Source organism: Bufo gargarizans, chromosome 10 (assembly GCF_014858855.1).
Source record: "Bufo gargarizans isolate SCDJY-AF-19 chromosome 10, ASM1485885v1, whole genome shotgun sequence".
NCBI lineage: Eukaryota > Metazoa > Chordata > Amphibia > Anura > Bufonidae > Bufo > Bufo gargarizans.
In genome coordinates, this window is record NC_058089.1 from 83,580,386 (window position 1) to 83,605,597 (window position 25,212).

General features: G+C 45.9%; 1 protein-coding gene across 1 annotated transcript in view; it reads left to right on the top strand.

Moving 5' to 3' along the window:
* The window catches only part of SMPD3 (sphingomyelin phosphodiesterase 3), a 63,536-nt gene that overhangs the window by 25,445 nt on the left and 12,879 nt on the right, over window positions 1-25,212 (top strand). Inside the window, exons 2-3 of the mRNA XM_044270933.1 lie at window positions 6,905-6,980; window positions 23,074-23,229. Of these exons, the coding sequence (XP_044126868.1) occupies window positions 6,905-6,980; window positions 23,074-23,229 (232 nt within the window). The remainder of the gene's footprint in view (window positions 1-6,904; window positions 6,981-23,073; window positions 23,230-25,212) is intronic.

A 25,212-nucleotide genomic window follows, 5' to 3' on the forward strand; every position in this document is an offset into this window, starting at 1 on the left:
GTCTGTCCCCCGAAAAAGATAGAACACATACTATTGTTGTCTGTTTGGCAGACAGAATAGACATTTTTTTACAATAGTGCAGGATGGGAAAGTGTGGGATGCACACGACTGGTATCCATGTTTTAAAGGGTTTATCCAATTCTAAAAATTCCCCCCACAATGACGGTGACATCACCCGTCGTGCAAGGGGGTTGGTCATCATCATCACGGCCTGCTATTTGCTGTACCCCTCTTTGCTGGATGTTTTGATCCGATAGGGAGAAGCAGTGGCAACTGTGCAGGGATCCAGAGTGACACAGGTGCTGGGGAGCAGGGTAATTGTCAGGGGCATTTTTAGAATTGGATAACCCCCAGAGGCATAGCTATAGGATTTGCAGAGGTAGCTGTGGCTACTTGGCCCAGGAGCCTGAGGGGGCCCCAAAGACCCTTGTGCAGCATAAGAAGACACCGGGTATTATAGAAAGTGCATGTTCGTCAAGTTACACCTCTAGCTAGAGGGAAGGGGTTAGGTCAAGAATTTGTCATGGAGGGGTGCCGTTTCAATTTTTGCCTCAGGCAGCATGAAGGCTATGTGCTTCCCTGCCCACAAAGCAGAGGGAAGGGGGGCCCAAGCTGAACTCTAACAATGTTATAAGGGAAAATAATACAGTGAATAGACTTTAATGGGGTCCGGGGTTGCTCATCCCTATCATCTCCTAGCAACCATGCGTGAAAATCGCACTGCATCCGCACTTGTTTGCGGATGCTTGCGATTTTCACGCAGCCCCCATCATTTCTATAGGGCTTGCGTTGCGTGAAAAACACAGAATATAGAACATGCTGTGATTTTCACGCAACGCACAAGTGATGCGTGAAAATGACCGCTCATCTGCACAACCCCATTGAAGTGAATTAGTCCAAAATCACCTCTAAACCAGTTTCAATGTATGTATATCACCTGGTAGGGTAGGTGCCCAGAAAAATACCCAGATCTTTCTTGTAAGAATCTGATCCCCTAAGGCACCTTTCACACGGGCGAGAATTCCGCGCGGGTGCAATGCGGCATGAGGTGAACGCATTGCACCCACGCAGAATTCTCACCCGTGTGAAAGGGGCCTTAGCGGATCAGATTCTTACAAGAAAGATCTGGGTATTTTTCTGGGCACCTACCCTACTCGGTGATATACATACATTGAAACTGGTTTGGAGGTGATTTTGGACTTACTTTAAATTGTGAGTCTACAGAAACTTCATAAGTCATTTGTTACTGCTTCATAGAATAACATAACATTCACTTGTAAATCACAAGTAAGGCTGTGTTCATATGTGTGTTGGAGGCTCCATCACAGATTCCATAAAAATACTAGTAAAAATAACACAGCATGCTGCATAATCTTTTCTGGTGAAATGATGGACACCATGATGGAAACTGTTTATGTCCCTCGTGTGATTGATCGATTACTGCCATCATTTTTATTTTTCTGTTCCTGTGTTGGCACAAAATAATGGAAATGCAAGCGTAGATGTGAACACAGCCTTAAGGTGATTACATTGACTTTGACATTTAAAAAGCCAAGAAACTCAATGGGGAGAATTTGTAAACCTTTAAAAAAGGCAAAAAAAAAAGTTCAAAATTATGGCATGTGTCATGTTTGCTTAATAATTTGCAACTTTTCTCGGTTCTTACCACTTTTTTTGTGTGGCTGTCGTGGCCCATAACAGGTAGGAACTAGTGTTAGGGACCACTCATGGAGGCGACCTTGACGTGGTAAGTGGCTTATTACGCTTTGGCCAAAATGTACACCAATGCCTTATTCAACATCCAGCATAAAGGCAGGGCAGAGTGCTGGTTTGCAGAGTGTGATTGCATTTGTGTTTTTGCGTTTGTATCTGTATCTCGCCATAGCAATGTGCACCTGCATACAAGGTTGTGCGGACTGAACCCCCCACATTTTTTTCTTTGTAGTATATATTGGAGGCGTGGCGATCTCCATGCAGTCATGCACACCTGACCAGTTAGTCTGCCCCGGAGGCTGGTTTTAAAGTCAGTATAAAACTGTCACGGCCATTGCCACGACCGTGACTCCTCAACCGCATGCGGTTGCCTGCGGTTTGGTTTAGTGTTCAATCACAGGTGAGGGCCGCTGGTGTGTGGCCTCACTTGTGGTTGCCGCGGACAACCTGTCGTATGTGTTGGTTTCAGCAGAGCAGCCTGAGCGTTGCTGGGCAGCTTGCTGCATGGCATGCGGTTGCACCTAACAACCTTTCTGTTAGGTGTGTTTGTATGTATGCACTGTTGTTTGTCTGTGTGCACTCTTTGTATTGTGTGGTGTGCACTGACACCTTTCCTGCACTGTGGTTGCCCGTGGCAACGTTTGGTTGTATAGTGTACATGTGGTGGCAGTGTCCCGGCCTTCGGGATGACTCCCAGGACACGGTTGCCACCCATGTCGTTGCCTGCGGCAACAACCACAGTGTGTTTGTTGTGTTGGACACTTTTCCTTTAAGTTGGTGTTTCCCTTCCCTGGTGCTGGAAGGGTTAACTCCCTTCCCAGTGTGTATGAGTCACTGGGTGTGTCTGACCGTTGGGTGTGGCCTCTTAGGCCTATAAAGCCTCTCACTTTGGCATGGCTCAGTAGGTTGCTTCAGTCATGCATTGCTGTAGCAGCCTCCTGTGATTCCATCTTCTTGTAAGGGCCACCCTTCCGGTCATAAGTTCTATTACCGTGATGTGTTGTTGATGTCCTATGTCTTTGCTTTTTAGTGCGGCTATGGATGTCCTGGTTCCTGAGTGTTCGTATGTGTGTGCTGTTTCTCTTATGTTGTGTGGACAGCGTTTTCTGAGCACGGGTTCCAGTCAGCAAGGCTGAGACAGGTTTGTGTGGAACTGTTTGGTTCACCTGTCTTATCCATAGTCCTGTTTATGTTCCCCATCTTCATGCTGCTTGGCCAATGAGACTCCTGCTCCTCCGTGCCTAGGAGGAGTGGGTTGTCTCACTCTGTTCTCTAGTTCAGGGCTGACTTGAGGGCTTGTAGGGACTATAAGGTTCCAGCGTATGAGCCCTCCTACCACCAAGGTCGGCTCATACATACAGGAGACAGGGTCAGCGTTAGGGACGCAATAGGAGGTGACCTACTCCCTAATCCTGTAGTCCTGGTCAAGCAGCGACCATCTTCCACCATCACACGGCTGAGGGTTTCCCCCATCCTCAGCCGTGACAAAAACTGAGTCTGCTTATATAGCACCTACCAGTAGCCATTTGGCTCCAGGAGAAGTATATAGTGGGCTCAGCATGCATGTTGGTACTTGCATCCCTGGATCCGATGAAAGCTGTAATGGCACTAGACGGGGTTAAAAGCAGAGTGTGTTTTGAAAAGTGGCAAAAAAGTAGGTTGGATTAACCGGCAGGGGCCAGAGCCAAAAACTATCCAACAGATTTATCACCACTAAAGACAGAAAATGGCAGAAATTGTAGTGCAAATCTATTCTAGGACAGTCCAAGCTGTACCAAATATGTTAAAAGGCAGGGACCTCAATAAATCTCCTGTATTTTAAAAGGTTTTCGAAGATTTGTGAACTAATGACCTAGCCTCTGATACTGATCGGTCCTCAGTATCTGACCAGTGGGGGGCCAACACTAGAGACCCCCGCCGATCAGCTGTTTGAGAAGGCACCAGTGCTTGTGACATCACCAGCTCTGATGGACGGAAGCCTCCGCCTAGCTTTCCCCATAGAGAGTCCGGTACGTCTATGGATCTCCAGAAAATGCCTTTGTTCTGCGCTATTCAGTGCAGGGCAAATGAGAGCACTGGAGCACAAAAAGCTCCAATGCTCATATCAGGGAGGCTGCCTGGGTGAAAATGAGGATATATCTGCTCTGAACCCGGACAATCCCTTTAATCCTGTAAATCTTCCCAATGTCTGTTAGCAGCTCCAGCCTTAGAAAGTTCAGTGATTTTAGTGCAGCTCTGAAAGAAAGAAGCCATCAAAGCACCGATGCCTCCAAAAAAATTGGTTTGATATTCCAATATCTTATGGATATCTCTGACCAGTGCTAAGATTCTGTTGTTTCACTGGGCTATTGTTCCTCCTTTCTCCTTGTTAGTAGTTTTGTTTTACTGTGCTACAGTATGTACAGTATATGTCTGTAGGAGTAATGACCCTTTAAATTGGCACTGTATTTTCAACAACCCTTGCATAAATCAAAGGTACAGGTGAATATAAGACACTTTGTGATATATGTTATTAGAGTAAAATGCCTCTTATGAGCCACTTCTTTCCCCACCCCCTTCACCCTGAACTGATCATTCACCCTCAATTCACAGCTATAGTCCTTTAAGACCAAACTGACTTATCAGCTCTGAAAGCCTAGGTGGAGGAGGAGTGGCAGTTGGATGGAGACAGAGTCACAGACACACAGAGGTGCTGCTGAAGGCTCTAATAAGTCATCTGTCTCATTCCAGTGCTGGATATACAGCTACACTGCTCAGCACTGCTGTATAATACCCTACATCAGGGATCAGCAATCTTCTACACTCCAACTGCTGTGAAACTACAAACCGGATTCCAAAAAAGTTGGGACACTAAACAAATTGTGAATAAAAACTGAATGCAATGATGTGGAGATGGCAAATGTCAATATTTTATTTGTAATAGAACGTAGATGACAGATCAAACGTTTAATCCGAGTAAATGTATCATTTTAAAGGAAAAATACATTGATTCACATTTTCACTGTGTCAACAAATCCCCAAAAAGTTGGGACAAGTAGCAAAAAGAGACTGGAAAAAGTAAATTTGAGCATAACGAAGAGCTGGAAGACCAATTAACACTAATTAGGTCAATTGGCAACATGATTGGGTATAAAAAGAGCTTCTCAGAGTGGCAGTGTCTCTCAGAAGCCAAGATGGGTAGCGGATCACCAATTCCCACAATGTTGCGCAGAAAGATAGTGGAGCAATATCAGAAAGGTGTTACCCAGCGAAAAATTGCAAAGACTTTGCATCTATCATCATCAACTGTGCATAACATCATCCGAAGATTCAGAGAATCTGGAACAATCTCTGTGCGTAAGGGTCAAGGCGGTAAAACCATACTGGATGCCCGTGATCTCCGGGCCCTTAAACGACACTGCACCACAAACAGGAATGCTACTGTAAAGGAAATCACAGAATGGGCTCAGGAATACTTCCAGAAACCATTGTCAGTGAACACAATCCACCGTGCCATCCACCGTTGCCAACTGAAACTCTACAGTGCAAAGAAGAAGCCATTTCTAAGCAAGATCCACAAGCTCAGGCGTTTTCACTGGGCCAGGGATCATTTAAAATGGAGTGTGGCAAAATGGAAGACTGTTCTGTGGTCAGACGAGTCCCGATTCGAAGTTCTTTTTGGAAATCTGGGACGCTATGTCATCCGGACCAAAGAGGACAAGGACAACTCAAGTTGTTATCAACGCTCAGTTCAGAAGCCTGCATCTCTGATGGTATGGGGTTGCATGAGTGCGTGTGGCATGGGCAGCTTGCATGTCTGGAAAGGCACCATCAATGCAGAAAAATATATTCAGGTTCTAGAACATATGCTCCCATCCAGACGTCATCTCTTTCAGGGAAGACCCTGCATTTTTCAACAAGATAATGCCAGACCACATTCTGCATCAATCACAACATCATGGCTGCGTAGGAGAAGGATCCGGGTACTGAAATGGACAGTCTGCAGTCCAGATCTTTCACCTATAGAGAACATTTGGCGCATCATAAAGAGGAAGGTGCAACAAAGAAGGCCCAAGACGATTGAACAGTTAGAGGCCTGTATTAGACAAGAATGGGAGAGCATTCCTATTTCTAAACTTGAGAAACTGGTCTCCTCGGTCCCCAGACATCTGTTGAGTGTTGTAAGAAGAAGGGGGGGATGCCACACAGTGGTGAAAATGGCCATGTCCCAACTTTTTGGGGATTTATTGACACCATGAAATTCTGATTCAACATATTTTTACCTTAAAATGGTACATTTTCTCAGTTTAAACTTTTGTTCCGTGATTTATGTTCTATTCTGAATAAAATATTAGAAGTTGGCACCTCCACATCATTGCATTCAGTTTTTATTCACGATTTGTATAGTGTCCCAACTTTTTGGGAATCCGGTTTGTACAACTCCCAGCATGCAAACAATGCAAACATGCTCGGCTGTTCTCACAACTCCCATAGAAGTGAATGGAGCATTCTGGGTGTTGTCGTTTCAGAACATCTGGAGTGCCGGAGGTTGCTGATCCCTGTCCTACATGCTGCTGTTGCTTCTGGGTGTGCTGTGTAGGGGAGACATCATTGCAGCTAGTCTCCACCTGGTATGTCAGGGATAACTGACAATTAGAGGTGAAACCTGCAGAGGGGAAAAATGCAACACACAAGTCATATAATGGTCACATAGTGTTACTCCTCATCCACACACATCTTTTTTTGAAAAGTCACCTTATTTTGAAAACTGGTACCCTGTAAAGGGTCGCTACATCTTCAGAAAACGTTTGATATGTTATAGATATATTAAAAGTCTTGATCGGTGGAGTTCTGAGGCTGCTACCGATCACTAGAACGAGTACAGAGAAGTGCTCATTCTCTACTCGCTGCAGGAGAGGAAGTGCGATGGACTCAATAGTCAGCCAATAGGCCCATCTTGCTTCCGTCCCCTGCAGTGAGGAGAGAGAGTGTGTCCTATGCAATCGCTTTTTTCTCCTCTTTCTAGCAATTGGTGGGGGTCTCAGCACTCCACCCAATGATCAAAACCTTTGATATGTCACTATGACATAACAAAAGGTTTCCGAAACGCTGTGACCCTTTAAAGTAAATATGGCCAGGAACATTAAATTGTAATGGCATAAGGTAGGTGTAATAGAACACTAAAAGTTGTGCCCTGTGTTCTGTTCTTTAGGTGCAGGTGGGGACCACTCCTCAGGACCAAAGAATTGTGGGATATATCTCCTGCACTCACCTGCATGCCCTGGCAGGTAAGTTGGTTGTCTGTGTGTTTTTAAAGAATTGTGCTAATGTGTCCAAGGCATATACTTTAGATCAGTAGATACACAAAGGGGTTGAATAATTACTGAAGACTTAAAGGGCTTTTCCAGGAACACTATACTACATATGCTCATGTACATCTTAGGCTGGGTTCACATCAAGTTTTTGCCAGTCATTTAACGTGTACAAAAAACGTATTCGTTAACGGATGCCTCAGACAGATGCCATATAGTGCCATCCATTTACCATAGAGTTTCATTATAAAAATGTTTTTTCCATTATAAAAATGTACACCTTTTTTGTCCAGGACACAAAAGCGTGGTGTGCTACTCTTTTTTGTTTCTTTTTTTTCCAACGTATATGTTAAATGGATGGCAAAAATGTGATGTGAACCCAGCCTAAGATGTACATGAGCATATATAGTATAGTGTTCCTGGAAAAGCCCTTTAAGTCTTCAGTAATTATTCAACCCCTTTGTGTATCTACTGATCTAAAGTATATGCCTTACCCATGCTTTTCTTCAAATTAGACTCTCCCCACCTGTTCAGACCATGTAAACCAATCACTTCATTGTCCGAGTCAATCTGATGGTCTGCAATATATGCATAAGCTAAGCAAGTTTTAGGGGAAAAAAATTATATTTCCTCATTTCCATAGTTCTGTTCTGGCCCTTTGTTGACATGCAGTTGCAGAGCTGTGGGGGCGTGTAACGACAATCTCTAAGGTTTTCCTCATTAATATTTGCCTGCCTGCAGTCTGACTGCTGGGATACTCATGTTGTATGTGTGGGACTATAAGTCCCAGCTGTACAATGACATTGCTGATACACACAGGATCTACCTCCCCTACCTGTTCTTGTGCAATGCTCTGCAGACACGTCCTCACAGCCAGCAGAAGAGTACAGAGGAGCGAACTCCTCCAGTCTCTGTCAGCTCTGTGTCTGCAGAGTTAGGAGGGAGGGAAGATCCTATGCACATGATTTATCTCCCTGCAGCTGCACAGTACCTGAGGCAGAGCCTCCAGCCCTGAGCCTGTGCTGCTGATGGTAGAATTGAGTGGGAGGAGAGACACAGGACAGACAGCTTAGCCAGCAGATCAGGCAGTGCAGGGGGCGTTCCCAGCAGACCGTCAGTTCAGGGGGCGGGGGTTGTCACCAGTGGCGTAGCGTGGGGTTGCCAGCACCCGGGGCAAGCCATGTATTGCGCCCCCCCCACAACCTGTGGACAGACCCCATTTTACAGATAATGTAGCAGTCCTATGTAACACCACAGATAATGCAGTGATAATTCTTTAAATACAGATAATGTAGTAGATGGGTGTGAAGCCCCAGAATTCAGAACACGCACAGTGTGACCTGAAGTCTGGGTCCAGGATGTGGAAGGGTGGGCCATATTCTCAATCCACCCCCCAACCCTACTGTGAAACAAGTATGTGTTTGGACATTACATACATCACTACAAAATATACAGTATAATACAGCACCACATACCTCATCCATCCAGTGACATCTCCTGTCATGTAGACTTTCCTCAACGTCTTCATTTGGAGATAAGACCGCCATGACCCCTTCTTTCAGCCGCGTCTCGTCTCTGCAGAGTTTTATTATTATTACTTTTGGTAACAACACTTGTTATACACCGGCGCTTGCACTTATTTAAAGCTGACGCTGGGCAAGCTCTGTACCAAACAAAAGCTAATAGGGTCCTTCCTCTCATACTTCCCTTCATCCCGGACGGCACAAAAGAAAAAACTAGAAAGACGCAGGAGGAGTAGCTTAAACAGATGAACACCCAGGATCAGGTATTTACCAATCTGTGGGTTTCTGTAATACTGCATACAGCGGACTCTTGAGTGCCGACAGGCAGGGTAAGTAGAGGGGGAACACGTCGCGCAGTACCTAATAGATATTTTATTATTATTAGTTATTATTATTATATATAATGACCCCTCTGTAATATTAGGATATATAATGGGCCATTATATATCCTAATAATACGGAGGGGGCCATTATATATTATAATAATACTGGGGGGTCATTATATATAATAATTATACAGAGGGGCCATTATAGATATGTGATAATAATACAAAGGGGGCAATTATATATTATAATTATACAGGGGGGGTCATTATAGATAATAATTATACAGAGGGGACATTATATATAATAATTATACAGAATTATACATAGGGGCCATTATAAATATGTAATAATAATACAGAGGGGGCCATTATATATAATAATTATAAAGAGGGCCATTATATATCATAATTATACAGGGGGCCGTTATATATAATAATAATAATGCAGGGGGCCATTATATATTATACAGAGGTGCCATTATCTCTAATAATTATACAAGGGAGCCATTATATATTATACAGAGGGGCTATTATATATAATAATTATACAGAGGGCCATTATATATTATAATTATACAGAGGGCCATTATATATTAAAATTATACAGGGGGCCATTATATATTATAATTATACAGGGGGCCATTATATATTATACAAAGGGGCCATTATATATAATAATTATACAGGGGGGCCATTATATATTATACAGGGGGGGCATTATATATAATATTTATACAGGGGGACCATTATATATTATACAGGGGGGGGGCATTATATATAATATTTATACAGGGGGACCATTATATAATAATTATACAGGTGGACCATTATATATTATACAGAGGGGCCATTATTAATGGGCCCTCTGTATAATTATAATATATAATGTCCCTCCTGTATAAATATTATATGGCCCTCCTGTATAATTATTATATATAATGGCTCCTCTTTATAATATGTAATGGCCCCTCTGTATAATATATATTGGCCCCTCTGTATAATATATATTGGCCCCTCTGTATAATATGTGATGGCCTCTCTTTATAATATATATTGGCCCCTCTGTATAATATGTAATGGCCCCCATTCTTTCCCCCACCTCCATAGTGCCCCCAGTACTTACATTTAAAAAAAAATTATACTCACCTCTCTTCATCACCTCTTGTAACCTTTGCTCGGGCATCCCGGCGCAGGGGGTCAGGAACACATCACCGTGCCCTCCTGCACTGCGTCATCACGTAATCTCGTGAGACCCGGCGCAGGAGGTCACGGTGATGTAATCGCGATCTCCTGCGCTATTCTACTGCTTCATGGCCTGAAGCTTATGAGGCAGAACGGAGGGGATGGGAGCCATAGGCTTCCATCACCCTCATTATACTGCCTGCTGCCTGGCGCCCCCTACAATTTGGCGCCCGGGTCAACGGCCCCCTTGCTTCCCCCCCCCCCCCCTTCCCGCTATGCCACTGCTTGTCGCTCCAACCAGCACAGCCTTCACAGTGATGCTCCGTGCACAGAGGCAGACCTGCGCCTCCTGCTCCTCAGGCTTGTGCACGGAACGTCATCAGAGCAGGGAGAGAAGCTGACATCACAGGTCATGTGACCCTCAGCTAACTAGGAGAACAGGGCCACTGAAGATAATGTAAGTGAACTGAAAACCCCTTACATTTGCTAAGTTAAAAACATACAAAGAACAAAAAATGTACTTGGACAACCAACCACTTGAAATACTGTAGCACTTCCTGTTGCTTTATCCAACCAAACCCATGATGCACTTCTCCTTTCTCTGCCACACCTCCAGCACAATGCCAAACTATTTTACAGCTCCTCCCAGCCAGCTACTTACCTAGGCACTACCCTATCACTGCCAGGCCCATGGGCATAACATCACAGGAAATAAGAAAGAGGTACATGGACATGGTCATGTGACCACAGCTCAGAACGGAAGATAGGAGCAGTAAAAAAAAATACATTACAAAATTACAGCTAATCTGAAAACCCCTTTAAAGGGGTTATGCCATGATTGACGTAAAAAATGAAAATCAGACATCATATAGTACATGACATAACCTTTCTAAGGGTGTATTCACACGACCGTAAGTGTTTTGCGGACCGCACATGGCCAGCGCTATATAGAGAATGCCTATTCTTGTCCGCAAGAACCGCGGACAGGAATAGGACATGCTCCATATTTTTTGCGGGCCCGCGGAATGGAACAACGGATGCGGACAGCTGTCCGCATCTTTTGCAGCCCCATTGAAATGAATGGCTCCACACCCGTTCCACAAAATTGCGGAACGGATGAGGATCCATTTATACGGTCGTGTGAATGCACCCTTACAAAGCTAGAACCAGCCCTGTACCTCACATGGATCCAGAGATCTCCATTTTCACTGCTCCAATTGCTCTGCTAGATTATCTTCAGCCTGGCAGCTCATGGGGCGTGTCCTTTCTGCTGCAGCTCTATCCCTGTAACTGTCACAGCTTCAGAACAGAACATATGGCTGGTGGCAGTTGAAAATTCCAACTGAGCATGTTCTACCAGCTCAGTGAGACAGACAAAAATAAGGAAAAGAACAAACAGCAGGTGGCGCTATAGACGCACATTTTATTGAATAGCTGAGTCAGTGGCTATGCTACATTTTTTATTACATTACATGCCATTAAAAAAGTATTCAAATCCAGGTGCTGGTTTGAAATGTAGAATATGTTTCATGACACAACCCCTTTAAGGAGACTAGATAGTTATATCCACTGGTGATTTATGTGACTTTAATTATCCAGAATCAAGTGTCACGCAACGTCGCTTGTGACTTCTTATCCAAAAGAAAGAACTAAAATGTCAGCATGCTTGTGATTTTACTGCAACGTATGGTCTATAAGGTGTTGCCCCCTTGGCCACCGGCTGTTAGGCATTCTCTCTGTATGATGAGTAAGATGGGGTAGTCTGACGGTAGAGCCACTGGCACTGATATATAAATGTAAGGAACCTATACAGAACATCTTCTCCACTTTCTTTTTATCCACTACCGGTTGCTTTTTCTTGAAGGATCAACTCTTCGAGCAGTTTTTGCGGTCTGTCCATTGGTGGTGGCAGTTTCCCGTATAGCCGTCATCTGCAGCCCAGGCAGACATCCGGCCAGCTCCAGGGCGCACTGTTTGGATAGTGTTGGATTAATGCAGACATGTATTTACATTGCTGGCACAACTCCCTGACATTGTTTGAGTTCCCAATTTAAAATATGACGAGTGAATGTTACAAAGCACTGACATTAACCAAAGCTCTGTGCCCGGTTTTGGATCTGTGTGTGGTCTCAATGAGACATTATCAGCAAGTAGCCTGAGCTGTATAGACAGTAGCAGTGCCAGTAATATAGTAGAGCCAGGGCCGTCTTTAACGCGGGGCAAAAGGGGCAGCTGCCCCGGGCCCAGTTGCTCCTGGGGGGCCCAAGGCAGCTGCCCCTTGAGCCCCGTTTACCACTGGTGACGTGGGGGGTGGCAGCAGGGCACAGGGAAATGAGCGCATCCATTGTGAAAGTGCTCATCTCCATAGTCATCTGTATCGCCGTCCTCAGGACAGCGATACAGGTGGAAGTGCTGCCGCAGGGCAGGGGAGGGAGAGGCGTCTCCATTCCCCGTTCCTCTGATAGGCTGCAGGCACTAGGCCTGCAGCCTATCAGAGGCCAGTGCAGGTGGCACGACGACATCATTGCGTCGCCTGAGCCGTACAGCGCAGGACACAGGCCGGAAGAGGCCTGCATCACATCGCTGCCAGCCAGATGGAGGTACGTATAAGTGTTTATTTTTTTTATATGGTACTACTACTACTGGCACATGATTGGGGGGCATGTATGGGGGCACCTTTTACTGGCACATGATGGTCGGGCATCTATTGGGGCACCTGTTATTGGCACATGATTGGGGGGCATCTATGGGGGCACTTGTTACTGCCACATGATTGGGGGGCATCTATGGATGCACTTGTTATTGGCACATGATTGGTGGGCATCTATGGGGGTACTTGTTACTGGCACATGATTGGGGGGCATCTATTGGGGCACTTGTTACTGACACATGATTGGCAGGCATGTATGGGGGCACTTATTACTGGCACATGATTAGGGGGCATTTATGGGGTACTTGTTACTGGCACATGATTGGGGGGCATCTATGGGGGTACTTGTTACTGGCACATGATTGGGGGGCATCTATGGGGGCACTTGTTACTGGCACATGATTGGGGGAATCTATGGGAGCACTTGTTACTGGCACATGATTGGGGGCATCTATGGGGGCACTTGTTATTAGCACATGATTGGGGGGCATCTATGGGGGTACTTGTTACTGGCACATGTTTGGGGGGCATCTATGGGGGTACTTGTTACTGGCACATGATTGGTGGGCATCTATGGGGGTACTTGTTACTGGCACATGATTGGGGGGCATCTATGGGGGCGCTTGTTACTGGTACATTATTGGGGGGCATCTATGGGGGCACATCTTACTGGCACATTATTGGGGGGCACTGTGGTGGCATCTACTGAGGCCACAAAGAAGGGGTATTTTATGAGGGGCTCTGTATAGGGGTATTTTATACTGGGGCACATTATGTTGGATACTATGGGGAAGGGGAGAGAGGATTACTATGGGCTCATTAATGGGGGGCACTAAGAAGAGAATTTTATACTTGCAAAATATGGGGGACACTGAGGGCATCTACTGGGGCACTTTATGTGGGGCATTTTATACTGGTACATTATGGGGGGCACTAGGAAGAAGGGTGGAGAGGAGCACTATGGGGCATTTACTGGGGGCACTATATATGGGTATTTTATACTGGCACATTATGGGGCACTATGGGGACATTAGCTCAACTGGGGGCATTAAAAGAGGGTATTTTTTTCACTGGCACATTAAAAGGAGAATTATTACTACTGGGGGCATTATGATGGGCTTTATTACTACTGGGCGTCTATGGGGAACATAATTACTAGTATGGGTACTATGAGAGTATTATTACTTCTGGGGCACAGTGGGGACATGTTGGGGGTACTGGGCCCTGTAGGAGCACTATTACTACCATGTGTGCTCTAGCAGAGAATTATTGCTATTGGTGGGACTTTTGGGAGCACTATTACTGTGGGGGCACCTTGGCCCAGTATCAGCTTACCACAATTATTTTGGGGGGACATTATGTTTACACTATTAGTGTCAGGGGCACTATTTGCTGGGCGCAGTTATTTTAGGGCACTGTGTGCCAGTAATTATTGAAGGGCACTATCTGCATGGTACTACTATTATCAGGGGGTTTATCTGTTTCTGCAGTGTAGTATTGGGGAACACAGTGGCACAGTATTGGGGGTGGTAGGATGATTTGTCCAGAATATGGGAGGATGATGGAAAAGTAGTAAACACAGATTTTGTTTGTCAAACTGCAGAGATGAGAAATGGCTGAAAAATGGTGGTCTGGTCTGAAGGTCTGAAAGGAGAAGATGAGGAAAGAGAACATCTACATCAAAGAGACATCACTGGATGTAAGAGGTATGTGGCGCTGTATTACCCTGTATGTAGGGGTGGATGGAGGGGTTAGTAGTACAGTACTATCTGCACATTGTAAAAAAAATAAAAAAGTATTTAGCAAAATACTATATATTTGTGTCAGAAATTCAGCTTTTAAAATTTTTTGAAAAATGATACAGCCATTTTATTTGATACTTTTGTGCTGATTCTTTTTTTCTCTATATTAAGGGACACTATATTCACCAGAACCACAACAGCTAAAAGTAGTAGTTCTGGTGTCTATAGCTTGTCTCTGCAAGCTTTTTAATGTAAGCACTGACTTTTCAGAAAAAAAGGCAGTATTTACATTACTGCCAAGGAACACCTCTAGTGCCACTCATCATTATTAAAGTTTACTACTCTACGAGGTGTGTGGATTTTATTTTGTGTGTGTGTGTGTGTTGTGGTGGAGGGCGTGATTGCGTGCTATGGTGTGGAAAGGCGGGATCCAGGGGGCCCAAGTCAATTCTTGCCCAGGGTCCAATCAATATCAAAGACGGCCCTAAGTGGAGCGGCTGTTGTAGGCATGTGTAAGCGCTGGACTCGAAGACGGCTTGACATCGGCAGTGCTCCTCTGAGCTAGCAGCTTATTCAGTCTTCCTTTTATATCAATATTCATATATGCAACTGATTCTCCTTATGGATTCATTTGTTGGACGTCTGAATAGTTGGTAGATTTTAACTAATTACTTGTTCTTTAGTCGTAGGTAGAGATGAGCAAAGTTATGAAAAATTTGATTTGTTGATTTGCCGAATTTCACAAAGAAATTTGATTCGTGATTTTGTAACGAAGTGCATTTCTTTGTATGTGGAGGGCAAAATAATGGGGAACGGCAATCGAGCCGCCCCGTGTCATTGAACCTCTCAGCTGCAGCGTTCATTGCTGATCGTGGCATCTGAGGCTACCATTGAGGCCTTTCAAGGGTTAATCAGGGTAAAAATAAGAAATAAAAAAAAAATACTCACCCTATCCATTTGCTCGTGTAGAGGGCATTGCTGCCATCTTAATTGAAGACTCCGGGCATAATCTCATGTGGTGACTGGTGACATGATGACGTCATCATGCTGGCCGGGTGCGATGATGTCATCACTGATGACGCCATTGTGCCCAGCCAGCGGGCCGGTGTGCTGATGTCATACGTCACCCCGTGCAAGATTTTGCGTGCTATTTTCAATCAAGTAGGCCGTGACAGCCGCTTTGCGCACAAATGGATGAGGTTGGTATGTTTCTTTTTTTACTGTTATCTCAGGGAAAATTTATTCGTCATCTCGAATGGATTTTCTGCGACTGTTGCGTCGCAGTCGTGTAGACGTAGCCTTAATGTCCAGGCCTGCAAATGTATAGATGGCAGGTACATTGTGTTTCAATAAAGGAGGCTATTTTATGGGAGCGTTGCCTGAGTGGGACAAGAGTGACTACAATAATATAGAAAATGGACCTGACGATAAAATAAACATACATTAGGAAGTACAACATACACATCCTTCAGTCAATGTGGAAAACAGCTGACAACACATATAATAGCCGCAATATCCTTTCTGAAAACCTTAGGGAGTAGTAACAGATAACTAGAAGATGTGTAAACAGCAGCATCGGAGGATAAAATAATAACTTACTTAACAATACTCTACATTGCTTGGAAGCTGAAATAACTACAGGCACAGATGACTAGAGAGCCAATAATTACACTTGGGCAAAAAACCACCTTCCATTGTTTAAAGCGGGCCTGTCATCTTTCTGTCTATTTTAGTAAGTACATGTGCAGTGACCCAGCGGATCACTGCTAAAAGTTAATTGTTGTGATGTAATGCTAAAAACACTTATTTGTTATGCACTGTGTATCCCAAATAGATGTGTATGGACAACAAACAGTTAACACTAGCAGGGTCAGCCCAGTTTCCAGAGTGATGGCCTGGTCCCACCTCCTAACTAGTGGAGAGTATTAGCTGAGCAGAGCTAGATGCAAGACCTATACAGGTCCTTCTAACAAAAATTAGCATATTGTGATAAAGTTCATTATTTTCTGTAATGTACTGATAAACATTAGACTTTCATATATTTTAGATTCATTACACACAACTGAAGAAGTTCAAGCCTTTTATTGTTTTAATATTGATGATTTTGGCATACAGCTCATGAAAACCCTAAATTCCTATCTCAAAAAATTAGCATATCATGAAAAGGTTCTCTAAACCAGCTATTAACCTAATCATCTGAATCAACTAATTAACTCTAAACAACTGCAAAAGATTCCTGAGGCTTTTAAAAACTCCCAGCCTGGTTCATTACTCAAAACCGCAATCATGGGTAAGACTGCCGACCTGACTGCTGTCCAGAAGGCCATCATTGACACCCTCAAGCAAGAGGGTAAGACACAGAAAGACATTTCTGAACGAATAGGCTGTTCCCAGAGTGCTGTATCAAGGCACCTCAGTGGGAAGTCTGTGGGAAGGAAAAGGTGTGGCAGAAAACGCTGCACAACGAGAAGAGGTGACCGGACCCCAGGGGAGGACTGGCAGCCTTAGTCCTGGGGGGCAAATCTAGTCAAGTGGCCCATTTTTAGCCCCGCCCATCATTAAAAGCCCCTCCTACATATAATAGGCCACTCCCAACACACACTTTACAGCTGACATTCTATAGTTGCGGCCTGTCTCTACACATCATATGGAGAGGGGAGGCCGTCCTGGCTGCACTGCCTGCTTATATAACAAGCTACAGCCAGGAAGCTCCTCCGCTCTCCTCCCTACCCTGATCCTGCTCAAGGCCTGTGGTTCCCCCCACCATCTGCCACCTGCCCGTGGCCTGCTGCCCCCTTTCGTCATCCTCACCCAGTTCTGAATCCTCCTTCTGCAGATGTCAGGTGGAGGAGCCGGAGCATCTCTTCTCCTACATAGCGCCACATACCTCTTACATCCAGTGATGTCACCTTTGTTGTAGACGTTCTCTTTCCTCATCTTCTCCATTCAGACCAGACCGCCATGATGATTTTTCTGCCATCTCCCTTCTCTGCAGAGATTGAGAAACAGACATTAGTTTCCTGCCACCCCCAATACTATACTGCAGAAACAGTCCCCCTGGAAATACTACTACCACACAGATAGTGCCCCCAATACTGTACTCGCTATGCCCCCAATACTATACTGCAGAAACAGTCCGCCTGGAAATACTACTACCACACAGATAGTGCCCCCTTAAACAATTATTGGCACACAGTGCTCTAAAAAATAACTGCGCCCAGACACTAATAGTATAAAGATAATGTCCCCCAAAAATAATTGTGCTAAGCTGATACTATGCCAGGGTGCCCCCAAAGTAACAGTGCTCCTCAAAATCCCACCAATAGAAATAATTCTCTGCCAGAGCACACTTAGTAGTAATAATGCCCCTATAGTGCCCTAGTAATCATGTTCTTCATAGCCCCTAGTAGTAGTAAAGCTCCCCATAATACCCCCTAGTAGTACTAATTTTCCCTATAATATGACAGTACATGAAATACCCCCGCTTAGTGCCCGCAGTTGAGCTAATGTCCCCAAAATGTATGCCAGTATAAAATACCCCTATATAGTGCCCTAGTAAATGCCCTCATACTGCTCTTCTCCCCCTTCCCCATAGTGTCCCCATAATATGCCAGTAAAAAAATGCCCCTTAGTGCCCCCAGCAGATGCCCCTATAGTGCTCCTCTCCCCGACAATGTACCAGTAAAAAATGCCCCCTTAGTGCCACCAAATGCCATAGTGCCCCCCATAATGTTCCAATACAAAAGGCCCCTTTAGAGACCCCAGTTACCCCCATAGTGCTCCTCTCCCCCATGGTGCCCCCCCATAATGTGCCAGTAAGAAATGCCCCCACAGTGCCAGCTCCTCCAATAGTGCCAGCCCTCCCCCCATAGTGCCAGCCCTCCCCCATAGTGCCAGCTCCCCCTATAGTGCCAGCCCCCCCTATAGTCCCCCCATAGTGCCAGCTCCCCCTATAGTGCCCCCCCATAGTGCCAGCTCCCCCTATAGTCCCCCCCATAGTGCCAGCTCCCCCTATAGTCCCCCCCATAGTGCCAGCTCCCCCTATAGTCCCCCACATAGTGCCAGCTCCCCCTATAGTCCCCCCATAGTGCCAGCTCCCCCTATAGTGCCCCCCCATAGTGCCAGCTCCCCCTATAGTGCCCCCCCCATAGTGCCAGCTCCCCCTATAGTGCCCCCCATAGTGCCAGCTCCCCCTATAGTGCCCCCCCATAGTGCCAGCTCCCCCTATAGTGCCCCCCATAGTGCCAGCTCCCCCTATAGTGCCCCCCATAGTGCCAGCTCCCCCTATAGTGCCCCCATAGTGCCAGCTCCCCCTATAGTGCCCCCCATAGTGCCAGCTCCCCCTATAGTGCCCCCCATAGTGCCAGCTCCCCCTATAGTGCCCCCCATAGTGCCAGCTCCCCCTATAGTGCCCCCCATAGTGCCAGCTCCCCCTATAGTGCCCCCCATAGTGCCAGCTCCCCCTATAGTGCCCCCCATAGTGCCAGCTCCCCCTATAGTGCCCCCCATAGTGCCAGCTCCCCCTATAGTGCCCCCCATAGTGCCAGCTCCCCCTATAGTGCCCCCCATAGTGCCAGCTCCCCCTATAGTGCCCCCCATAGTGCCAGCTCCCCCTATAGTGCCCCCCATAGTGCCAGCTCCCCCTATAGTGCCCCCCATAGTGCCAGATTTCCTCCTCATAGTGCCATATCTCCCCCCCTCATAGTGCCATATCTCCCCCCCATAGTGCCAGATCCCCCCCCCCCATAGTGCCAGATCTCCCCCCCCCCATAGTGCCAGATCTCCCCCCCCCCATAGTGCCAGCCCCCCGCAAAGAAGAAAAAAAAAAAATACTTACCTCCATCAGCAGCGATGCCGGCCTGTGTCCCTGCTGTGTGTGTGTGCTGCCAGCTCAGGCGTCGCGATGATAATGACGTCATCGCGCTGCCTGAGCCGGCCTCTGATAGGCTGCAGGCATTAGTGCCTGCAGCCTATCAGAAGAACAGGGGAGGGACACGCCTCTCCCTCCCCTGCCCCACAGCACGGCCGTAATGACATCCAGGGCCGCGCCGCCTGTGGTGATCGGCCGTGCGGCCCTGAAGAATAAAAATTTTTTTTATTTTTTTTAGACCGGCGGCCCAGCGGCCGTTTATTTAGGGCGGCCTGGGGGGCAATTGCCTCCCTGCCCCCCGGCCCAGCCCGCCCCTGCCGGACCCTGAGGAAGATTGTGGAGAAAGACCGATTCCAGACCTTGGGGGACCTGCGGAAGCAGTGGACTGAGTCTGGAGTAGAAACATCCAGAGCCACCGTTTACAGACGTGTGCAGGAAATGGGCTACAGGTGCCGCATTCCCCAGGTCAAGCCACTTTTGAACCAGAAACAGCGGCAGAAGCGCCTGACCTGGGCTACAGAGAAGCAGCACTGGACTGTTGCATGTCATTCGGAAATCAAGGTGCCAGAGTCTGGAGGAAGACTGGGGAGAGGGAAATGCCAAAATGCCTGAAGTCCAGTGTCAAGTACCCACAGTCAGTGATGGTCTGGGGTGCCATGTCAGCTGCTGGTGTTGGTCCACTGTGTTTTATCAAGGGCAGGGTCAATGCAGCTAGCTATCAGGAGATTTTGGAGCACTTCATGCTTCCATCTGCTGAAAAGCTTTATGGAGATGAAGATTGCATTTTTCAGCACGACCTGGCACCTGCTCACAGTGCCAAAACCACTGGTAAATGGTTTACTGACCATGGTATTACTGGGCTCAATTGGCCTGCCAACTCTCCTGACCTGAACCCCATAGAGAATCTGTGGGATATTGGGAAGAGAAAGTTGAGAGAGGCAAGACCCAACACTCTGGATGAGCTTAAGGCCGCTATCGAAGCATCCTGGGCCTCCATAACACCTCAGCAGTGCCACAGGCTGATTGCCTCCATGCCACGCCGCATTGAAGCCGTCATTTCTGCAAAAGGATTCCTGACCAAGTATTGAGAGCATAACTGAACATAATTATTTGAAGGTTGACTTTTTTTGTATTAAAAACACATTTTTTTTTATTGGTCGGATGAAATATGCTAATTTTTTTAGATAGGAAATTTGGGTTTTCATGAGCTGTATGCCAAAATCATCAATATTAAAACAATAAAAGGCTTGAACTACTTCAGTTGGTGTGTAATGAATCTAAAATATATGAAAGTCTAATGTTTATCAGTACATTACAGAAAATAATGAACTTTATCACAATATGCTAATTTTTTTAGAAGGACCTGTATATGAGAGCTCCTGACAAGTAATCCCAAAGAGAAGCCTTAGGGCTGTTTCACACGAGCGGATGCCGTGCGTGACATCCGCTCCGTGAATGACAGCCAAGACCCGATGCGGACAGCAGAAGCACGGAGCATTAACATGATTGATAATGCTCCATGCCTCTCTGTGATCTCTTTACTACGAAATCACAGTGAGATAAAGGTGTCACTGTGATTTCGTAGTAAAGAGATCACAGAGAGGCACGGAGCATTATCAATCATGTTAATGCTCCGTGCTTCTGCAGTTCGCATCGGGTCTTGGCTGTCATTCACGGAGCGGATGTCACGCACGGCATCCGCTCATGTGAAACAGCCCTTAGGCTACTTTCACACTAGCGGCAGGACGGATCCGACAGGCTGTTCACCCTGTCGGATCCGTCCTGCCGCTATTTCTCTGGACCGCCGCTCCGTCCCCATTGACTATAATGGGGACAGGGGCGGAGCTCTGGCGCAGCACAGCAGTTCGCGGTGAGAGGCCACCGAACTAAAAAGTCGGACATGCAGTACTTTTAGTCTGGCGGCCTTTCGCCTTGCACTGCTGTGCTGCGCTGGAGCTCCGCCCCCGTCCCCATTATAGTCAATGGGGATGGAGCGGCGGCACGGCGAAATAGCGGCAGGATGGATCCGACAGGGTGAACAGCCTGTCGGATCCGTCCTGCCACTAGTGTGAAAGTAGCCTTAACCAGGAAACACCATTTCTGAGACTGAAAAGCTACCAGAGAACAACTTAATGCACATGAACGTATTTTCTTTCCGTATCCATTCCATTTTACTTGCAGACAGTATGCAGAACCATTCATTTCAATGCGTGCGCAAAATAACCTAAAGTTACTCTGTGTGGATTCCATTTCCATATGTCCGCGTGTCCATTACGCAAAAAAATAGAACATGTGCTATTATTGTCCGCATAACGGACGAGGATAGTACTGTTCCATTAGTGGCGCGCTGTTCCTTTTCACAAAATACGGAATGCACACAGATATTTTGAGGATCAGTGTTTTACGGACTGCAAAATAAATACGGTCGTGTGCATAAGCCCTAACTTAGAGACTACCACTGAGGGGAAAAGAACAGACATTCATAAAAGGTCATAAAACCATCCCAGCTGTGCTGGATGCAGACAGTAAGGTACTGCACGTTTATGGCAATAAGACTTTATTGCTTTGAAAAGGGTATATTGCTTTGGCACCCATCACACTTTGAGATAGACTGGCCATTCGGGTCTAAGGTCTGCACCCAGCAACTAGGACATGCAGAAAGAGTTAATGAGGACAGAATTACATGCCTGTGGTTATTTGAGAAGATTGCAAAGTGAACTTAGAGTGAGACTCAGAGAGGATAACTACCATCATTCCTACTTCCTATACACAACTATCGGATAAAGCCTACTCTGTAACATTTTCCAGAACTGTGTCTATTGCTGCTGTTTGAACTACTACTCCCAGTATCAATTCAGTAAAGAGAGACTTTATTTATTGCAAACAACAGGCCATCCATCCGACGGTCCCTAAATTTGCCCTCCTGCCTTGCACCCAACTACCTAACATCAAGGGCATCTCCTCTAACACCAGACAGGAGCCCCCAAAAGGTCCAGGATGTGCCCTGAGGAAAGATTCACTGCCTGGCCCAGGAAGCATTGGAGTGAGGATAGTCACGGTAAACAACTCTTATTAGTGCCACAACTACTATTCCACTCCTCTCGGCTCTCGCCCTGCGGGATCGCTGCACTTGCGTTCCCCATGAAATAACAATTCTTGAGCATCTTACATATAACACTCAAATTGATAAGAATTTAGCTTAAATTTGTGCTTAGGAGCCGTCAGGAGTTTAGAGATAAGAGCTAAAGATCCAGGCATCACCACAGTTCTCTGACCGATTCATTGAAAAAAAGAAAGCAAGATCGTCTGCAGATATACTTAGAGTCAAAGCTGTAGAAGACAAAAATTTAAAAAAAGACCAACTGAAAAACTGATTTTTAGCCCAAAATAAGCAGAATGCAATAATAAAAAAAAATGCTTCCGAAAGTGTCCTTAACCTTTAAGTTTGTGATATACAATATAAGATAAGGTTTATGTGGCCCTTTCATGAAGTAAAATCTCACATTGTGGCCCCTGGGCCAAGAAAACGTTGTGCAGCGATTCGTATAGACTAGACAAAACTGTGAAAATCTACCTCCAGCAAACGGCATGTGGCAATTCTTCTTCTATTGGACACTTCTCTAACATGAGGTCAGTGATTCACTGACATGGTGAATTGTCACAGTAACAACTATTGACTTCAGTTTTCTAGGGTTTCTGTAAATGGAATTGCGCCATACACGTCACAAAGCCCCTGAAAGATTTGCAAAAATAAAAAATGTTTGTTCTCTTCTTAGGCGACGCAATGATCCGATGTGAGCAGCTTGACTCGCTCCTGGAGTGGATGTCAGAATTCCGAAAATCTACCTCCTCCTCTAGTGCCGCAAACCCGGAGGAGCTGGTGGCCTTTGATGTAATCTGTGGGGACCTTAACTTTGACAACTGCTCATCAGGTAGGAGTTCAGAATTAAAACTTAAAACTACATAGAAAAACACTGGGCCCCAAAATAGTAGTCCTTATGTATCAATGTGTCAAAAGCTAAAAACTTGGCACCAGAACTGACATTTGTGAGACAGCTACAGGTATATTTACATGGCATGAAACAGTAACATTAACAAATTCAATTCAATTAAATCTAATTCATCACCGCTTTCATGTCAATAGAAAAAAACTTTTCTATTGCACATGGTTAGTCATTGACACATATTGACTAACATCTAGATTTTGGTGTAAATTGTGCCAAGATAGCACTTCGAGGTTGAGAGAAATGATTTGAGCCTAGCCTGACAAGGGGCATGGTTAACGGGAATGAGGAGTGGCTTAGTAGGCAATAGTGATGGACAAACATCGTCCGGGACGGTTCGCGAACGCGCATTTGCAATCAAATGTTTGTGAACCGCGCGTTCACGGCGGGCCCCATCGACTTTAATGGCAGGCAAACCTGAAAAACCTTTGTCATATTTGCAGCCACCAAATACTTACTAGAAGTGCACAAATAGTCCCACAACATGAACAGTGACATACCAGAGGGGGATCATTGGCAACAATTCCCACAAAAAATATGTATTTTAATCAGGGGCCATTTTTATGTGTCTTAAAGGAAAATTCTCAAAAAAGTGCCCTGTTGGAGCCTAGGAAATTTTTTTTTTTAGGCCACTGGAGTACAGGCCCCAAAAATAAGGCATTCACCTGACAGAAAAGAATTTGTGATTATGTGGCTGGAGGTACATTAGGCGGTCACTGGCTAAACATTTTACTGTAGGCCAGTACAGGCCCCAAAAATTAGGCATTCACCTGACAGAAAAGAACTTGTGATGATGTGGCTGGAGGCACATTAGGCGGTCACTGGATAACATTTTTACTGTAGGCCACTGGAGTACAGGCTCCAAAAATTAGGCATTCACCTGACAGAAAAGGCCTTTTATGCCGCTGTATATACATAAGACAAGGACCATTCTTTGTTCTGGGTGGTGGCGGATATTTGTAGGCTGGCATGAGTAAATTCAATTACGCGTGGTCGTCACAGGTGTTGAATTCCTCAGAGATCCGTGCCTCATTTGTTTTTAGAAATGTGAGGTAGTCCACACTGTCGTGAGCTAGGCGAGTGCGCTTATCGGTCACGATTCCCCCTGCTGCGCTGAACGTCCTTTCGGACAGGACACTCGACGAGGGGCAAGCCAAGAGTTCCATGGCAAATTGTACCAGCTCTGGCCACAGGTCAAGCCTGCACACCCAATAGTCCAGGGGTTCCTCGCTTGTCAGAGAGTCCACATCGACCATTAACCTGATGTAGTCGGACACTTGTTGGTCTAGGCTTTCCCTGAGGTTGGATCCAGAGGGCGGCTGTCGATGGGTTGGCTGCAAGAATGATTTCATATCCAAAGTGACCAACACATCTTCAAACCGCCCTCTTCTTGCAGGCGCAGTAGGATTGGTACCCGCACCTGTTTCTCTGTGGGTGGAAAATCCTCTGCCAGCACCAACAGCAGAATGCAGCATCTCTCGCAGCAAGGCCTGGAAATGCTGCATTCTGACAGCCCTCTGATGTCTGCCATTTTGTGTTTGTACTGGAGGTCTAAGTACGTTGCTACCCAGTACTGGTCCTTGCCCTTTATGCTTTTTATACGGGGGTCCCTCTTAAAACACTGGAGCATGAAGGCACCCATTTGCAGTAAATTGGAAGCGTCCTGGCTCCTGCTCATCGCCTAGGAAAAAGTCGTCCTCGGTCTCCTCCCCCCAGCCACGGACAACACCAGGGATCCTCGGAAAGTTTAGAGTCCTTCTTGAAACCTGCTCTTCTTGCTCCTCCTACTCCCCCCAGCCACCATCCTCCTCTGAATCCCCTTCAGACTCCTGCTGACTTGTCTCAGATGTATTAGCCCTCCCTGGGAATTCATTCAGCATTGCGACTTCCTCATCTTCCAGCTCCTGCTCC